At 41.1% G+C, this 16,788-nt stretch overlaps 1 protein-coding gene across 2 annotated transcripts in view; it reads left to right on the top strand.

The window, feature by feature from the left end:
- CFTR (CF transmembrane conductance regulator) overlaps positions 1 to 16,788 on the top strand; it is a 142,817-nt gene that overhangs the window by 67,862 nt on the left and 58,167 nt on the right. For both annotated transcript variants that reach the window (XM_070755458.1, XM_070755459.1), the window contains exons 14-20: positions 1,989 to 2,688; positions 4,211 to 4,339; positions 5,537 to 5,574; positions 6,322 to 6,593; positions 9,044 to 9,123; positions 13,533 to 13,683; positions 14,256 to 14,486. In XM_070755458.1, coding sequence (XP_070611559.1) covers positions 1,989 to 2,688; positions 4,211 to 4,339; positions 5,537 to 5,574; positions 6,322 to 6,593; positions 9,044 to 9,123; positions 13,533 to 13,683; positions 14,256 to 14,486 — 1,601 coding nt within the window. The remainder of the gene's footprint in view (positions 1 to 1,988; positions 2,689 to 4,210; positions 4,340 to 5,536; positions 5,575 to 6,321; positions 6,594 to 9,043; positions 9,124 to 13,532; positions 13,684 to 14,255; positions 14,487 to 16,788) is intronic.

Raw genomic sequence — 16,788 nt, 5'->3', positions numbered from 1 at the left:
AACAACTGCTCCAATTCTAATAAATCTAATAAATTAATGTTTTATATTAACATGTACACATTAGTCATTCGACTAAGCATGAAAACATTTTCTGCTTGTTGTACTTCCTTTGTAATTTAGCACTATTAAGTTTATAATGGAATTTAAATTTTCACCATCCTTTACAAATGCTTGTGTAACAGGGCCTGAAAAAGATAATTGAAGATCTATTAATCCTCTTTATAAACCTACTGGTATATGATGGCTTCTTGTGTTGCTCATTTATAAGAGCCACAGCATATTAAAAAACCATTTGGAGGAACCCGAATAGAAAAGGAAATAGAACTATAAAAGGCTTATCCTCAAAATCAGTTTGACCCATGTCCAGAATGGACCAGGATTCATTTTTTGAGAGCAGGAATGGATGACATTATCCTGACTTCCTCCTCTACCCATCATGAATGTGATTATTAGATTCATTTTCTTGTTCTTTTTGAAAGTGGTTGTTTTCCTGATTCTGTCGACTCAGTGTTTCCAGTGTGCCTGCTGCACTTCCAAGCCATCCATCCACTTTGATTGGTTTCTTTTCAGATATAAAAATATTCCCCTCATGCTATTTTTCCAGCTTTTCCTGAATAAAGCCTGCTGCAGCTGCTGTTGTTGTGTGTCTTTATTACCAATATAATATTGTAAAACTTTCCTGAAATGCAGAAAGTTGATAGTTTGAAACTGGCTATTCTTTTTTTTTACAATATTTGGTCACATGACCATAGGAACGCTAGAACAGTTTTAAGTGCAAGGACTGGTTGTAAGTCACTTTTTTTCAGTTCCATTTTATCTTTAAATGATAGCTGAATGAAAAATTATAAATTGAGGATTACCTATACAGTGATCTCTCGATTAGCGCGGGGGTTACGTTCCAAGACCTCCCGCGCTAATCGATTTCCGCGTTATAGTGGTGCGGAAGTAAAAAACACCATCTGCGCATGCGCACCATTTTTTTCATGGCCGCACATGCGCAGATGGTGGAGTTTGCGTGTGGGCGGCGGGGAAGACCAAGGGAAGGTTCCTTCAGCCGCCCAACAGCTGATCTGCTCCACAGCGCGGAAGCAGCGAGGAGCCGAAGATGGGGTTTCCCCGTTGCCCAGGCAAAGGGGAAATCCCATCTTCGGCTCCTCGCTGCTGCCGCGCTGCGGAGCGGATCAGGTGTTGGGCGGCTGAAGGAACCTTCCCTTGGTCTTCTCGCCGCCCAGGCAAAGGGGAAACCCCAAGATTGCTTGCCGCTTGCCGTATTGCAGCTTGGAGCCTTGCTTCGCCTCCTTCGCTGCAATACGGCAAGCGATCTTGGGGTTTCCCCTTTGCCTGGGCGGTGCTGGGGCCATGCGGAGCCGCTCATCTAGGGGGGCATGGACCGGCAAGGTGCCCTCCGCTCTCTCTCTTTCTCTCCCTGTTACCGGTGTGGTATAAGAGAGAGAAAGAAAGAGAAAGGAGGGCGACTTGCCAGTCCACGCCCCCCTGGATGAGCGGCCCCGCATGGCCCCAGCGCCGGACTCCGCCGTTGCCTCCGCCCTTGTTCGGCTCTGCAGCTGAGAGGCCACGTCCACCCCCTCCTCGGTGTCCCCGGCACCCAGCGTCCCCACGCCGCCTCCACCTCCCGGTAATGCGCCCGACCTCTGCCTCTCTCTTTCTCTCTCATATACCACGCCGGCAACAGGGAGAGAAAGAGAGAGAGAACTAGCGCGGACTTATTTTTTAATTAATATTTTTTGAAAAACCGCGTTGCAGCGTTTCGTGCTAATCGAGACCGTGCTAATCGAGGGATCACTGTAGTCAGATATTTAGCACAATTATGATTTGCCTAGAAAATAGTTTTCTTTTTCAATCCCCTAATTTTATTATCAGCTAAATGAATGTAGGATAGCTTTCTTGAATTAGAAATCACTCTTTTAACAAAGTCATCAATATGTAGTAAATAATTTCATACCTGCATTTTCTTTCTTTTTCTGAAGTTGCGTTTGCAAGCTTATTGTCAATAAAACTAGAATACTTATCACTTCAAAGTTGGAACACTTAAAGACAGCAGACAAGATATTGATTCTCCATGGAGGATGCTGTTATTTCTATGGAACATTTTCTGAACTTCAGGGTCAACGACCTAACTTCAGTTCTGAGCTGATGGGACTTGATGCTTTTGACCACTACAGTCCAGAAAGAAGAAACTCCATTCTTACTGAAACACTGCGACGTCTCTCTATTGATAATGATGGAATGGCTTCACGAAATGACATGAAAAAAACATCTTTTAAACAAACATCAGATCTTACTGAGAAAAGGAAGAACTCTGTAATGAATGCACTAAATTCTAGCCGTAAGTTTTCTCTCATGCGAAAGCCATCACTACAAGTCAACAGTAAGGGAGAAGGATTTGGAGAACCAGTAGAAAGAAAGTTGTCTTTAGTGCCAGAGTTTGAACAAGGGGAGGTAATTCTGCCTCACTGTAATGTACCTGAATATTCAGGACCCACATTTGCAGGGCAGAGAAGACAATCTGTACTTAATTTAATGACCAGAACTTCAATTCATCCAAATCAAAGCATTTACAAAAAAGGCAGCATATCAGTCATCCCTCGATCTTCTGAAGCAGACATCTATACAAGGCGTTTGTCTCGGGTAGAAATAACTGAAGAGCTTAATGAAGATGATTTAAAGGTATATATTTCAAGTTATTGTATCTAAATGGTTGTAAGTGGCCCTATTTCTTGGATACTCAGCTTGGTATTACAAGATAATATTTCCAATTCAAAGAATCATTCGCTTTTAGTTTAATATGCTGATAAGTTGATTTATTAAGGAAACATACAAAAAAGTACATTAGGGGTAATAGCATTTGGAAGTGTGCTTCCATTTTTAAGAGTCAATGATCCTGAATAGGACATTCTGTTTCAACTAAATAAGAATACATCATAAGAAATCTCAAAGGGAGGTATTCCTCGCTTTTAAAGAGCTGTGAATATGAATGAATAAGAGGATTTAAAAATATTTATTTGTTTGTTTGTTTGGTTTGACTCCTATGCCACCCAATCCTGAAGGACTCAGGGCGGCTTACAACAATATAAATACTAAAACAATAAAAAGAAGTCAAATATATAATCTAAAACTAAACCCTGATTAAAACCCATAATAAACTATCAAGACAACATGCATGCATACCACTCATGATTTGGCCATGATAGTTGTTAATTCATGGCCCCCAGGCCTGCCTGTAAAGCCAGGTTTTCGTGGCCTTATGGAAGGCCAGTAGGGTGGGAGCAGGATGGGAGTTGATTCCATAGAGCCAGTGCAGCAACAGAGAAGGCCCTCCCCCATGGCCCCGCCAACCTGCATTGGTCTCTGGGAGGTATGTGGCAAGAGATGGTCCCCTAAATACTCTGGCCCTGAGCCATGTAGGGCTTTATAGGTAATAATCAACACCTTGAATTGTGGCCAGAGATTACAGATTGTGCGGCTGCATTCTGGACAATTTGGAGTCTCCGAACATTTTTCAAGGTTAGCTCCATGTAGAGCGTGCTGCAATAATCAAGATGGGAGATGATGATGGCCTGAGTGACTGTGTGTAGAGCCTCCTGGTCCAGATAGGGCTGCAATTGGTAAACCAGGCAAACCTGGGCAAAAGTCCCCTGGTCACAGCTGAGAGATGGTGATCAAGGCTCATCTGTGAATCCAGCAATTCACCCAAGTTGTGGACCCTGTCTGATGGGTCAATGTTTCTCCCTCCAGAACATTGGACGGACAGATCGAATAGTCCTTAGGAGGAAATGCCTACAGCCACCCATTCCTGTCTGGGTTGAGCTTGAGCCTGTTGGCCCCCATTCAGACCCTTACAGCTCCCAGGAACCGGCACATCACATCTACCACTTCACTGAATTGACATGGGGTGGAGATGTATAACTGGATATCATCAGCGTACTGATGATATCTCATCCCATGCCGTTGGATGATCTCACCCAGAGGCTTCATGTAAATGTTAAATAGTATTCTTAAATAACATTCTTAAACACATTACTTTCTAAAAGAAAGCTAGAAACTAAAATTGTAAGCATATCTCATTAATAGGAGTTCTCATGAAAACTAATAGCAAAATCACCTAGCCTTGTAGTGATGATACCAATAGGATAGAAACAAGAAGTACTTGTATAGAAAGTCTAATTGTGTTCTCAATTTTGTTGGTCAGGAATGTTTCTATGACGATTCAGACACCATGACTGCAGTCACTTCATGGAATACATACTTCAGATATATAACCATCCACAAAAAAATAATTTTTGTGTTATTTATATGTTTTTTTATTTTTCTAATTGAGGTAAGAGTATTACAATAATAAATTCTACTTTTTAAAAATTGCTTATGCGACAACTGTAAAGAAAAGCTTTCTAATTTCGTACATGCTGTACAAGATATATAGAACAGAGCTCTAATTTTTTAAAAAGGAACTTTTTTCCTTTCTTCCTTAGCCAGACTCTTTCCCTGTTGTGTTCACCTCCATCTCAAGTCGCCTCTCCCCACCATTTTTGCCCTTTATCTCTGCTGTTTTTTCTACTTTGCACTTTGCTGCCACTACCATCTGCATCCCATGCCATCCTTAGTACAGTTTCACCATTTTCTTCTGATGAGACATGCCTGGTCGAGATAGCTGCTGGACCTTTGCAGAGTGTTTGTGAGGCCTCCCCAAAGCTCCCCTAAAGCCTTTTGCAGCCTTCGCTTGGGATACCACAATCCCTATAAATTCAAGGAATAACTACATTCATTTAGCATTGTTCTAAATTTGAACTGTCGCTGAGTGAATAGTAATTGAGCAAGGACTACCTATATAACAAAAAGTTACTAAATGTATTGATTCTTGTATTTTACAAGTTTTATTATGATTTATGTTAAAATATTTGTATGGCTGTCTTTAAACTTGGCAGCTCCCAACAATAAAACTATAAAAACCATTAAAACCAAAAGGCTACCACCTCAAATGTAAATTTTTACTATGATAGCCTAGACACCAGGATGTTTTGATACTGTAACTTTTTAATAGAGTGATTTCTAACAATATGCATGCAGAATAACATAATAACATAATAAATATGTGGACATTCGCTGGACAAAATAAAATACAGAAATGTATATATTCGGAGAAACAAATGTAAAAATATATACACATTTTTGTTCTTTAAAAAAACTGAGCAAGCTAATATGGAAAGAGGAATAAATAAGATTGGGAACTGAGTGAAATTGAAATTGACAGATGCATCCAATTTTCAAGGAGTACTTCAGCGTGCCTGTGGATAATGGAATTCCTTGCACAGAATTCTTAAATTTTAGTTTGGTGGTTCTATTTTATAACGGTCACTTTATAAATTATAGTAACACTGGCTATAAAATGTTTGGCTGACTTTATACATATTACCATCAATATGTGAAATTATACATTTTACAGAATGTGTGGGAAATCTAGAGAATACCAAAAATGGGATGTCTAAGTATGAATTAACCATCAATTTTCTATTTTTAGGTGGCTGCTTCCTTGTTTGGGGTATGGTATATCAAAAAGTGAGTACAGTGGTACCTCGTGATACGAACCCCTCGTGATACGAATACTTCGAGATACGAACCCGGGGTTCAAATTTTTTTTGCCTCTTCTCACGAACTTTTTCGCCTTACGAACGTACCGCAGATCGCAAAATGGCGCTCTGCTGGGCGCCGCCGCCCGCCTGTCACCTTTTAAAACAGCCGGGGGGATTCTCGGCATTCTCCCAAACCCAAACTTTTCGGGTTCAGATTCGGGAGGCCGCCGAGAAGCGCCACCGCCCGCCTGTCACCTTCTTAAACAGCAGGGGGGCTTCTCGGCATTCTCCCAAACCCGAACCCGGAAGTTCAGGTTCAGGTTTGGGTTCCGGAGGCCGCCGAGAAGCACCCAGCTGTTTCAGAAAGTTACAGCCGGCCGCCGCCGCTCAGCGGAGCGCCGTTTTTGCGATCGGCAGTGGCGTTTTCGACCGATCTGGACGCTGGAAAGGAGGTGGGGAATTCCAATAGGGAATTCCATGGGCGGAGCTTTGACATCACGAAGACGTCCTTCCTGGAGGCCACATTTAATCCTTAATCATACATTCAAATCATGGCCCTTTAAAACAATCATTTTTGTCAAAACAGCATTCTCAGAAACTATTACACTGTGGTTTCAATGTTAGTACGACATATCATGGTTTTAAAAAATGAAATTCAGTAACTGTAACTGTGACTGAGAATTTATAAATGACTATAAACTTATAATAATATGGGTTTGTGTCTATTTTATAGGTCTGCTATTTCGCCTCACCCAAATACAACACAGTCAACAACAAACCATTCCTCTGGAGGACCGGGGAACAGTGGTGTTATTATTACTGAGACTAGCAGCTTTTATATCTTCTATATTTATGTGGGAGTGGCGGATACCTTTCTAGCCCTGGGGCTCTTTAGAGGCCTACCACTAGTGCATACTCTTATAACAATTTCTAAAACTCTTCACCGCAAGATGCTTCGTGCAGTTCTTCAGGCTCCTATGTCTTCCTTAAACAAACTCAAAACAGGTAATTAAAAGTTATGCAAGCGCAATAGTTTTTATGTGCTTAGATAATATTGAGTTTAGGCAAAGGACACATTTGTGATTTATTCCATCATTCAAAATTTGCAAACACTCTCAAAACAAGTTGCAATAACCAGTTTTTTAAAAGAATCCAAAGATATCGGAGACAGACATTCAGAAACCATATCTAGATATTTAAGAATAGAAGGCATTAATTCTTAATCAAGGTCCATTATCAGCTTCACAAATGTCTGCATATATTAGCATTGGCATTAATGCCTCTCATGCTATGTAGCTTATTGGGCAGCATGTATGCATAAGTGTGGTGAATTTAAAATGCAACAGAGATATCTTAAAACATTTATAGCAAAGGCTATATAGCAAAGGCCGCCCTGAGTCTTCGGAGAGGGGCGGCATACAATATAATAAACTATAACTAAACTATAACTATATAAGGGCAGAATGGGAAAACTCAGCACAGCCAGCTTAGTACAGCCAGCTCACCATCATCAAGTGCCTCTGCCAACTCACCACTGCCTCTGCCTCAGCCAACTACAACCACTAAGATGTTGCAGAACATCATGGTCAATTTGCTGTGTGGACAATTTGCCATGGGCAGTTGGAGGGAGAACTGGATAGGCAGGCGAATGAGCGAGAGGAGCATACTGTAACACAGCAGTGGTAAAATGTGTGAGAAAATGGGAAATGCCAAGCCTCCACCATCTCCCTGTTACTTGCCCTGCCCACCACTGGCAAAGAGCCCAAACACCACCACTACTGTCTAATGGCCAGAACTCTAAACAGCCTGGAGCTCAGCTCAGCGGTGGCGGCAGTGGCAATGGAGGTGTGTGAAAAGGGAAAGCCCCTGGCTGCTCCTGTTCTGCACTTCAACCACTGATTCACTTGCCCATGTGCCTGGTCCTCCAGGTGCTCATGGCAAATTGTCCCTATGGTGAATTGGCTGTGTTGAGTTGTCCAGCAATGACTTGGTGGTATGAGTTAGCAGAAGTGACTTGGTGGCGAGCTGGCGCCACCAAATAACCTCTGGAAAGTTTGTCTCATTCTGTCATTGCAGGCTTAATTTTTAAAAATTAAGTAAGCAGAACTTATCTCTTTTCACAAGTGAGGTTCAATAAAAAGAGAAGCAATTAGTTGCCGATCAGTTTCTGGTCACAATTCAAAGTGTTGGTCATGACCTATAAAGCCCTACATGGCATCGGGCCAGAATATCTCTGAGAATGCCTTCTGCCGCACGAATCCCAGCGACCGGTTAGGTCCCACAGAGTTGTCCTTCTCCGGGTCCCGTCAACTAAACAATGTCGTCTGGCGGGACCCAGGGGAAGAGCCTTCTCTGTGGCGGCCCCGACCCTCTGGAATCAGCTCCCCCCTGAGATTAGAATTGCCCCCTCCTTGTCTTTCATAAACTTCTTAAAACCCAGCTCAGTCGCCAGGCATGGGGGAACTGAGACATCTCTCCCGGGCCTATACAGCTTATGCATGGTATGTTTGTGTGTATGTTTTCTTTTAATAAGGGTTTTTTAGTGATTTTTAATTATTAGATTTGTTATATATTATGTTATTATTGTTGTGAGCCACCCCGAGTCTACGGAGAGGGGCGGCATACAAATCTAATAAATAATAATAATAATTATTATTATTTCTGAATAGTCATAAGTGTACTGAGGAGGAAACACTTTGTAAGGTCCAGTGGATTCAATCGGTGAATCTTATGCTCGCTTAAACTCATTTATGGTGTCAAATATTTATTTATTTATTTTATGTTGTTTATAATCTGCCCTAAGTTTGAAGGACTCAGTACCATACAGTAGACAGAGCCAGTTTTGTCTAGTAGTTAAGGCACCAGGCTCGAAACCAGGAAACATGAAAGATAACTAGGTAACTTGGGTCTGTCACTCTCTCCCAACCCAACCGACCTCATGGGGTGTTGTGAGAAAGAAAAAGAGGAAGGCCATCTTGAATTACTTATAAAATAATGAAGGCAAGATAAAAAGAATCTAATAAATAAACAAAATAAAAATTCAAAATATGTAACATTATTGGGGGTTGTCTAAAGTTGATTGGAAGATACATACAGTAGGTATATAAACGTTTTATATGAATAAATAAAACAACTTTATAATAAAAAAAATATGTGAATTGTTACCCCATGTGTGAAAAACTTAAATTATTAGGTACATGTCCTCTCGCCATCCTAAATTAGTAAATAAATCTTTTTATGTAAACATTTTCCTATAGCTAATCTAAATGTAGATTAATCCAGTATTTATCAGTACTATATGTTTAAATATACTGTATTGCTAATAAGCTTGGGAATGTTACAGTAGAATTTTAGCATTTTAGTTATTCAAAAAGCTCATCGTTTAGTTTAACCAATATAGATATTTGATAAAATATTCAATTGATATTTAACTTTTTCCCCTCTTCATCATATAGGTGGAATACTTAACAGGTTTTCAAAGGATATAGCAATACTGGATGACATATTGCCACTTACAATGTTTGACTTTATTCAGGTTTGTAAATGTTATGATAAATATTGCAAAAATTGGGACAGAATGAATCATGATTCTTCAGTTACGTTAGGATTATCCTGAACTTTTTGTTTCTAAAATTACCTTTCAGTAAACCACCAAAAAGTAGTTCCTTAGACAAAAATAAAGACAATTACTTTCTTCATTTTGTAGCTTTTGGAAAGATCTGGTTGTAATAGAATATTGTTTGGGATGAAATTTGGTGTGATGCACATGTATTTGGATGAAGGAAAACATGTGCCATATCAGAAATAGTAACAGCATTTAGATTTATATACCACTTCATAGTGCTTTGCAGCAGTGGTCCCCAATCTTTGTGGCTTGGCAGTCTGGTGGGGATGAAAGGAACCAAGCCAGCGCTCGAGCAAGTCGAGCTATGTGCATGGCTCAACCTGGGGGTAGTTAACCCCTACTTTACAGCACTCTCTGAGAAGTTCACTGTGACAGCACATTGACCCCAACAATCTGGGTTGTCAGGTTATATTTCATATTACCAATAGCATGATTTCTGTACACATTGGAACAAAAGTGTATAAAAGCAGAATTGGTTCATGATTTCATGATATTAGCCATCATTGTGACTTGGTGGTGATGGTACTGTCCAGTAGGATTCTAATCTATACTGAGTGGTACATTTGGCTGAATAAAATAATCTAATTATTTTATAATAAATCTAACCTAACACAGTGGTACCTCTACCTAAGAACACCCAGGAGTGGGCAACAGGCAGGACAGGGTGAAACACAGTTCCACCGGTGGAAATGAAGCTATGTTGACAGCTCCAGCTGACTGGCAGCAGTCACTTCCTGGATTACCGGGCTCGGCTCGGCTCTCCTTTCCCCCCCTGCTGCTGCTGTTGCGCGCTTCTTGCTTTTTTCCTCTTTCCTCCTTCCTGGCCTCGGACGAGCTTTCCTCTCTCCTGTCCAGCTCTCCTCCAGCCTCATTTGGCCACCTCCCGAGGCCAGGAAGGATCAAAGAGGAAAAAATGAGGAGCGCGCAACAGCCGGGGAAAAAAGGAGAGCCGTGCTGTGCCAAAGCAGTGTTGGCTAAGGTCTTTTTCACTGTACAGGCGAGGAGGAGCACACACCTCCCATACATCCGGCGCGAGGCTGCCTCCCATACACTGCCTCCCATACACTGGCTGCTGCTGCTGCTTCCTGCTGCCTCTTCCTTCCCATGCTGAAGGGCTCCCCTCTCCTCTCGCTCGCTCGCTCGCTTTGTAGCCGATGCCTTTCCTTTGCTGTGGTGACTCCTTAGCTTCCCAGAGAGAAGGGGACATTTCTTTTCTCTGGGCACTGGCAGAGGTTTATTCCCTCTCCAAGCACCCAGAGAAAGGAAAGTGCTTCATTTGCTCTGGACTGCCAAAGCTTCCTTAAACGCCACCAAAAGGCTCCTCTGGCAACCCAGAAAAGCCTGAGATTTATTTATTCGATTTTTATGCCACCCTCCTCCTTAGACTCAGGGTGGCTTACAACATGTTAGCAATAGCACTTTTTTAACAGAGCCAGCATATTGCCCCTACAATCCAGGTCCTCATTTTACCCACCTCGGAAGGATGGAAGGCTGAGTCAACCTTGAACCGGTGATGAGATTTGAACCGCTGACCTTCAGATCTACAGTCAGCTTCAGTGGCCTGTAGTGCAGCACTCTACCTGCTGCGCCACCCCGGCTCTTGGAGATGGCCTAGATTAAAGGGGAAATGGCAGGAAACTGGCCGGGCCTTCATGCCACTCTCAAATTTCCTGGGAAATTTTTCCAGGCTTGGGTTCTTAAGTAGAAAAAGGTTCTTAAGACGAGGCAAAAAAATCTTGAACACCCGGTTCTTATCTAGAAAAGCTCTTAAGTAGAGGCGTTCTTAAGTAGAGGTACCACTGTACAGTGATACCTAGTCTTACAAACTTAATTGGTTCCGGGACGAAGTTCTTAAGATGAAAAGTTTGTAAGACGAAACAATGTTTCCCATAGGAATCAATGGAAAAGCGATTAATGCGTGCAAGCCCAAAATTCACCCCTTTTGCCAGCCAAAGCACCCGTTTTTGTGCTGCTGGGATTCTCCTAAGGCTCCCCTCCATGGGAAACTCCACCTCCCGACTTCTGTGTTTTTGCGATGCTGCAGGGGCGCTTCGCTGGCAACGGAAGTCCGGAGCTGGTGCTTCCCAGCAAAGGGAGCATCAGTGAAATCGCAGCATCGCAAAAGCACCGAAGTCCTCGAATCCCCACCTCTGGACCTCTGTGTTTTTGCGATGCTGTGATTTCACTGAGGATCCCTTCGCTGGGAAACCCCACCTCCGGACTTCCGTTGCCAGCGAAGCGCCCGTTTTTACACTGCTGGGATTCCCCTGCTGGGATTTCCCTGCAGCATCGCAAAAACATGGAAGTCAGGAGGTGGGGTTTCCCATGGAGGGGAGCCTCAGGGGAATCCCAGCAGCACAAAAACGGGTGCTTCGCTGGCAATGGAAGTACGGAGGTGGGGCATCCCAGCGGCGGCGGTGGGTTTGTAAGGTGAAAATAGTTTGTAAGAAGAGGCAAAAAAATCTTAAACCCCGGGTTTGTATCTCGAAAAGTTTGTATGACGAGGCGTTTGTAAGACGAGGTATCACTGTATTTCAATAAAATTCAATTATTGTTATTTTATTAAATTTCATCTTCCTGCTACCAACCTAGCCTTGGTTAAAATCAACTCTATGTTGTTCAGCTATCATAACTTAGCAACAATGCATGTCATGTCATTTCATAAACTAGCCAGGAAATACGTTTTTACAAACTAATGTCTCACTGTTTAGCAGCCGCTCATCTTCCAGTCCTGCTCAATCATATAAATCTTTTGCCTTTTATTAAAATAAATATCAAACTTTAAATAAATGCATGTTTATTTTGATTTATTATAATAATAATAACAGAGTTGGAGGGGTCCTTGGAGGTCTTCTAGTCCAAACCCCTGCTTAGGCAGGAAACCCTACACTACTTCAGACAGATGATTGTCCAACATTTGCTTAAAAACTTCCAGTGTTGGGACATTTACATTGGTACATATGAAAGCAGTATATGCTGTCAGTTAAAAAATCCCAGGAATTTTATCGGTGATTTTGAAAATTATTAGAAAAATTAGTAGGCTATTAGTAGCACAAATACTTGTGCTAACGAGATTGCAAATTGTGTAATTTTGCATGGTAGAAATATATCATTAGGATCTAAACCAAGGTAACATATAATAATGTAAGAAGTTTTAGACTGAGTGACCCATACAGTGACCAAATTAGATTTCAATGGAATGGACATTGAAAACAGACTCAAATTCAAAGCTAAATATCTGTTATTGCCCTTCAGATATTTTGGAGTATAATTACAAATAGTCCTCGACTTACAGCAGTTCATTTAGTAACCATTAAAAGTTACAACAGCACTGAAAAAAGTGACTTATGACCAATTTTTACAGTACAACCTTTGTAGGATCCCCATGATCATGTGATCAAAATTCAGATGCTCGGCAACTGGATCAAACGTATGACCATTGGTATATCCAGTGAAGGGCTGAAAAAATGCTTACCACCACACTGTGGTCGTGGCTTATTTTATGGGTGTGGCTTGCCAGCCATGTGACCAGATAGGAGTGGCTTGATCATATGACTGGGGGTGGCTTAAAAGTCATGTGACTGGCTTAAAGGTGGCCAACATGACGTCACTCACGTCAAGGGTTTGGATTAGGGTTAGGGTGCCTGGCTTTCCTTGCCTCAAAGAGATACATCTATTTACTATTACTGAACATCCAAAATATATTATTTAATTCTATGTATACATGCCATATGTGTACATATACAGGCATACAAAAATATACATTATCGACTATTTAAACTGTATGTGTATGTACACACACACATGCACTCACAGCTCTTCTAAAATTATACATATTCAACCTCATTTACTGTGATAGGAGAAACATACGCAGAGCCCAGAAGGGGGGGGGGGATCAAACTTTTTCTACCGGTTCTGTGTATCTGACTGTACCCGTAGGAGCCCATCACTGGCTATATCCCAAGGTCATGTGATCAACTTTTGCAATCTTTTGATATGAAATGTCCATGGGAAAGCCACTTAACTAGGTTACTAACTTATGAACTGCAGTAATACGGTTAACAACGGTGGTAAGAATAAAATGGGGCAATTGTCTCACTTAACAACATAAATTTTGGGCTCAGTTGTGATAGTAAGTCAAGGGATAATTGTACTGTTCTGACTGCAGAGACTAGAGTGGTGATTTAAAATATGTGAATGGCACCATATGGAAGAAGGATAATATTATCACAGTAATTTTAGAGAAATTATTTTCTCATAACTTGCAAAATTTTGTGGAAAGTTTACTATATCAGTAATATTTTTCTTTCAACCTGCAGTTAATGCTCATTGTGATCGGTGCTATAGTAGTAGTCTCTTTCATACTACCCTATATCTTCCTGGCATCTGTGCCTGTGATAATAGCCTTTGTTATGTTAAGAGCATACTTCCTGCACACATCTCAACAGCTAAAACAACTGGAGTCTGAAGGTATGATCTAATATAGATGCAAATAAAATGAAAAGAGATTTTCCCTGTTGTTTTTCATCAAACTCCTATTTTAAGATCTCATGTCTCTGAATAATGTTCTCTACAAATATTCAGTGCTTTTGCAGATGGTGATATTAAAGACTAAGGATGCTATATTTGAGGATGAAAGAAAGAGAAACATAGACACATTATAGTAAAACAGAGATTAAAAATAAATTTGATATATTAGTTTATAGAAAATTTACATTAGTAAAGGATTACTGTCTCATATAGAACACTTAGCAACTTACAATGGGATAATTTCAAATACATAATAATATGAAATAATAAAAAAATAAAATGAATATATTAAAAACTGTATTATCAAGGACTGTAGTATCAAAACAATATACAGTATAGCTGCCTGAGGACTACATACTATTTTTAATGTTCCATGACATAATGCAACTAGAAAAGAATGTAGATGATGGAAGCACAAGTATTAGTTACGATATGTTTCAATCTTTATGCAATTCATTTTTAAAGAAATAATAAACATATTATTTTTATTTTCATATTTGCATTTCTTATAGCTAGAAGTCCAATTTTCACACATCTTGTTACCACCCTAAAGGGACTCTGGACATTGAGAGCTTATGGAAGGCAACCATATTTTGAAACATTATTCCATAAAGCTCTAAATTTGCATACAGCGAATTGGTTCCTGTATTTATCTACATTACGTTGGTTTCAGATGAGAATAGAAATGATTTTTGTAATCTTCTTCATCGTTGTGACCTTTGTTTCTATTGCTACTACTACAGGTATATATTCTTTGCTTTTATAGTAAAGAGAGAAAATGAGATAGAGCAAGACTTGTTACATGAAAAATATATATATGCAGATTTAAATAATTAATGGACATTGTATACTGTTAGTTTAATCAATGTGCTTTAATCAAAAATGATAAATGAATGTATTTATTTATTTTACTTTTTTATATTAAAAAGTTACTGTATTTATAAGATGCACCGGAATATAAAACGCACCTTAGTTTTTGGGGAGGAAAATAGGGAAAAGAATCTGGTTACCAGATATTCATTTGGCTAGCGTCCTTAGTCTGGTCAACTTCAGCACTTTATTTTATCCCCTGGTTAAGGGTTTAAAAAAGTTTATTCTGAGAGAGTAACAAAGAAAGAGTGTGCAAGCCAGTAAGAGCTGGGGCCATCATTAGCACCTGGAAAGAAACACTCTAAGAAAGTAAAGCAATGGAAAAAACCCTGCAAAGATTTAGGGCTTGAAAAAAAAATCTTCTTTGCAGAGAGTAACAATGAAAGAACTTGCAAGCTGGTTACAGCTGGGAACATCATTAGCACCTGGTTAGGACTGCAAAGAAATTTACTCAGAACAAGTTAGAGTAATGAAACAAAAACCTGCAAAGACTTAGGGCTTGGAAAATTTTGTTCCCAGAGGAAAACAATGAAAGAACCTGCAAGGCAAGAGCTGGGAAGATCGTTAGCAGCTAGTTAGGGCTGGGGGGGGGGGGGAATTCAGAGTATAAGACGCACCCACATTATCAGCCTCTTTTAGGGAGGAAAAAAATACACCAAAAATACGGTATATTGCATACATAAACAGTATACAAAAACCAATATCATGAAATATTTAGCAAGGGAACACCAAAACAAAATTAAAATAATCATAATATAGGAAGTCCTCGACTTACAACTACACGAGCACAAAATTTCTGTTGTTAAGTGAGACATTAGTTAAGTGAGTTTTACCTCACTTTACGACCTTTCTTAACTCAGTTGTTAAGTGAATCATTTCAATTGATAAGTTAGCAACTTGATTGTTAAGTGAATGTAGTGTCCTCGTTGATTTTGTTGGAGGAGTAATACCCCATTAAAAAACCTTGGTCTGGCTGGTAGCACCTTGCAAGGGCCCCCCCCCCCCCCCCCCCCCCCCCCCCCCCCTCCTCCCCCTCCCCCCCCCCCCCAGGGTTATAGGGGAAGATAGTCAACGGTTTTGCAGGTGGAAGAGAGCTCTATGCCCAACAGTAGATAAAGCAGCAAAACCATCTTTTTAGGAGAAGGGAAATTCTGACTCCAAACCTTCACTGCCTTATGGCTATATCTTTCATTGGAAAAGGCTTCAGGAGTAAACCTTGAGGCAAAATCAGAGCTGGAGTCCTGGAAGCATTTCATGACTGTGTATACAGTGATCCCTCTATTATCGCGAGGGTTCTGTTCCAAGACCCCTCGCGATAATCGATTTTTCGCGATGTAGGGTTGTGGAAGTAAAAACACCATCTGCGCATGCGCGCCCTTTTTTTCTATGGCCGCGCATGCGTAGATGGTGGAGTTTGCGTTCCCCGCCGCCCACGCAAAGGGGAAACCCGATTCGGCTCCTCGCTGCTGCTGTGCTACCGAGCAGATCAGCTGCTGGGTGGCCGAAGGAACCTTCCCTGGGTCTTCCCCCTCTTGCTGGCGGGCGGGCGAGCGGCGGGCATCAGCGAGGAGCCGGGGTTTCCCCTTTGCGTGGGCGGCCGGGAAGACCCAGGGAAGGTTCCTTCGGCCGCCCAGAAGCTGATCTGCTCGGTAGCGCAGCAGCAGCGAGGAGCCGAATCGGTATGGTATCCATACCATAGTCTTTTGAGAGTGAAGGATGCCAATGATGATTGATTTTGCTTGTCAGAAGATCACAAAAGGTGATCACATGATCCTGGGACACAACAAGGGTCATAAATATGAACCATTTGCCCAGCACCTGAATTTTGATCATATGATCACGGGGATACTACAAAGGTCATAACTGTGAAAAGTGGTCATAAGTCCCTTTTTTCAGGGCCATTGTAACTTTGAACAGTCACTTACTGTTGTAAGTTGAGGACTAACTGAGGCAGCATATAACAAACCCATGATGCAAGCCAGAACTCTTAATTGACTCATCTGATATCTCAATGCAGCACTAGGGGGAAGAGTTACATCTTCACAAACTTCCAGAAGGCCAGAAGTATCAGGGTCTGCCGTATCTTGGGATAGTGGAGACTGTTCCATGAGACAAAAGAGATACAGTACAGTGTTCCCTCGATTTTCGCGGGTTCGAACTTCGCAGAACGTCTAT

This window comes from Erythrolamprus reginae, chromosome 6, assembly GCF_031021105.1.
Source record: "Erythrolamprus reginae isolate rEryReg1 chromosome 6, rEryReg1.hap1, whole genome shotgun sequence".
Lineage (NCBI taxonomy): Eukaryota > Metazoa > Chordata > Lepidosauria > Squamata > Dipsadidae > Erythrolamprus > Erythrolamprus reginae.
This window is presented reverse-complemented; position numbering and strand designations above follow the sequence as displayed.